Genomic DNA, 1895 nt, shown 5'->3' with positions numbered 1-1895 from the left:
CTGTCATACAAAAACAAGGGTGTTTTTCCCATGAGATACACATCCCTTTAAGTTTTGATTTCCTGACAAATGTACACATGGTAAAAATACACAGTCCTTATGCATCCCAGTGATTGTACAACTGGGCCCTGACCTTGACATAAGGATATGAGTCTGCTAAGCAAAAGGAGACATCCATGTGCCTCCCTCTCAAGCAAGAGCCAAAATAAGGAGGACTTGCTTGCAGACTCTCAGGATTGTAGCCCCAATAAATGTTAGCCAGATACCTCCATCCTGTACACTAGAAAATCCCAAATTCAGCAATACCCAAGGTATCAGACTAGCTGTTGAGAAGGAAGCATTTTTCCTCGCCTTGGTACCCAAGAAACAAGTTTAGCCCAGCCCTGCTAGTCACCGCATAGGTCTTCCTGTTTCTCTCCATCCCCGTGAACTCTAGGAAGGCTCCACCACTGGAAGAAGTGGTTATTGAAAAGAAGCTAACCTGCTGCCCAAATCAGATTTCATGTTCTCAAAAGCATGTCCTTTTTATGTGTTCCAATCCTATAAAAACTACCCCAGCTTTTCTTCTTTTCCAAAAACGTATTACAATTCCTTTGACATCGCGATCCTTCCCAGCTTCACCCAAAGTTCCCCAACATATCCGTCCCTTCCTCCAGGAAGCTAAAAGTGATGAACACAGTAGCTCAACTCCATTTGATCCTCACAACCACCTGCAAGGTAAGCAATGGGTATACCTGGTCCTGGCACAAGAGTTCAATTTTCTCCTCTGCTAGAACTGCAATGTCTTCCTCTTTTTCTTGTTCCCCAGCTTTTTCATTATTGGAAGAGCTAGTTGTCTGTGATTCATTGTCCAGATTTATTATTTTTTCATAAACATGCTCCATCACCTTCCTGACTTGCAACATGTCACTGGCTGACAAACGATCCCTATGGAAACAGAGTGGATTCAAAGTTGAGACACTGACAGTGAATTTGAGTCTGGCTCATCTTCCCATGCCCCTGAAAACACTTTTCCTTGTTTATTTTACACTTACTTCTTTAATGTTTTTGCTCCCGAAGAGGAATGAGGTTGGAGGTAGAAGGGAATCTTATTGAATTTTGGCATATTTTTCTACAAAATAAAATAATAATAGAAACCATTATTACATTTTGCTTTACATCCTGTAACAAGTATGTTTACTTATCGAATTGAGAAGATTAACTTTTAATTTAATAGATATCAACACGTGTTCTTCTAGATAATTTTACCAGCTTGTTTTTATCTAGCAACCAAATTCTGTTGCACTAGCTTAGGCACAAGCAAGAGGCAGAGATATGCAGCCATGCTATCTTGGTCGGGGATTCAAATAAGCCCCATGGACACGCATCAGGACATCATAGCTTCTTGCACTGAACCCAAGAGTGCAATGTTCTCCCAAGGTTTTTAAGTAGCTTGTCTGGCAGTGTTGAGGTGGGAAGGGGAGTGAGTTCCATTATTAAGAAGGTCTTTGGTAGAACAGGTATAAGATGCATGAACCTGATCTGAGAATATTACACTTGCTCCTACAACAAAGAGCTATCAGATAAGTCATAAACAAATGAGTAAAAATTCCATAACATCCATACAGCCTTAAGTGTAAGCTCAACAATTTGCAATGGTGCATTTTATACATTTTTCCATAAGGAAATGAGAAATGAAATCACAAACAACACCCCTCTCCCTGTACATCTTAAAGTTAGTAGGTGCAGGATTTTTAAAGCTTCAAAAAAGCTCTGCGCTCCAAAAATCCCTTCAATATAGGGACAGATGGCATTCAATCATGGCCCTATGCTAACTATATATATATATATTTAACTTAAAATTGCTCTAGACCATCTTGCTCTCTCAGCAGAGAGAGAGAGAGAGAGAGACTTAC

General features: G+C 40.1%; 1 protein-coding gene across 1 annotated transcript in view; it reads right to left on the bottom strand.

The window, feature by feature from the left end:
* Positions 1-1895, bottom strand: part of WDR48 (WD repeat domain 48) — a 29321-nt gene that overhangs the window by 2235 nt on the left and 25191 nt on the right. Inside the window, exons 17-18 of the mRNA XM_063126085.1 lie at positions 1035-1111; positions 735-927 (exon numbers count right to left, since the gene is read on the bottom strand). Of these exons, the coding sequence (XP_062982155.1) occupies positions 735-927; positions 1035-1111 (270 nt within the window). The remainder of the gene's footprint in view (positions 1-734; positions 928-1034; positions 1112-1895) is intronic.

This window comes from Elgaria multicarinata, chromosome 1, assembly GCF_023053635.1.
Source record: "Elgaria multicarinata webbii isolate HBS135686 ecotype San Diego chromosome 1, rElgMul1.1.pri, whole genome shotgun sequence".
NCBI lineage: Eukaryota > Metazoa > Chordata > Lepidosauria > Squamata > Anguidae > Elgaria > Elgaria multicarinata.
The sequence above is the reverse complement of the archived record's forward strand: the minus strand, read 5'-3'. Positions and strand labels throughout refer to the sequence as shown.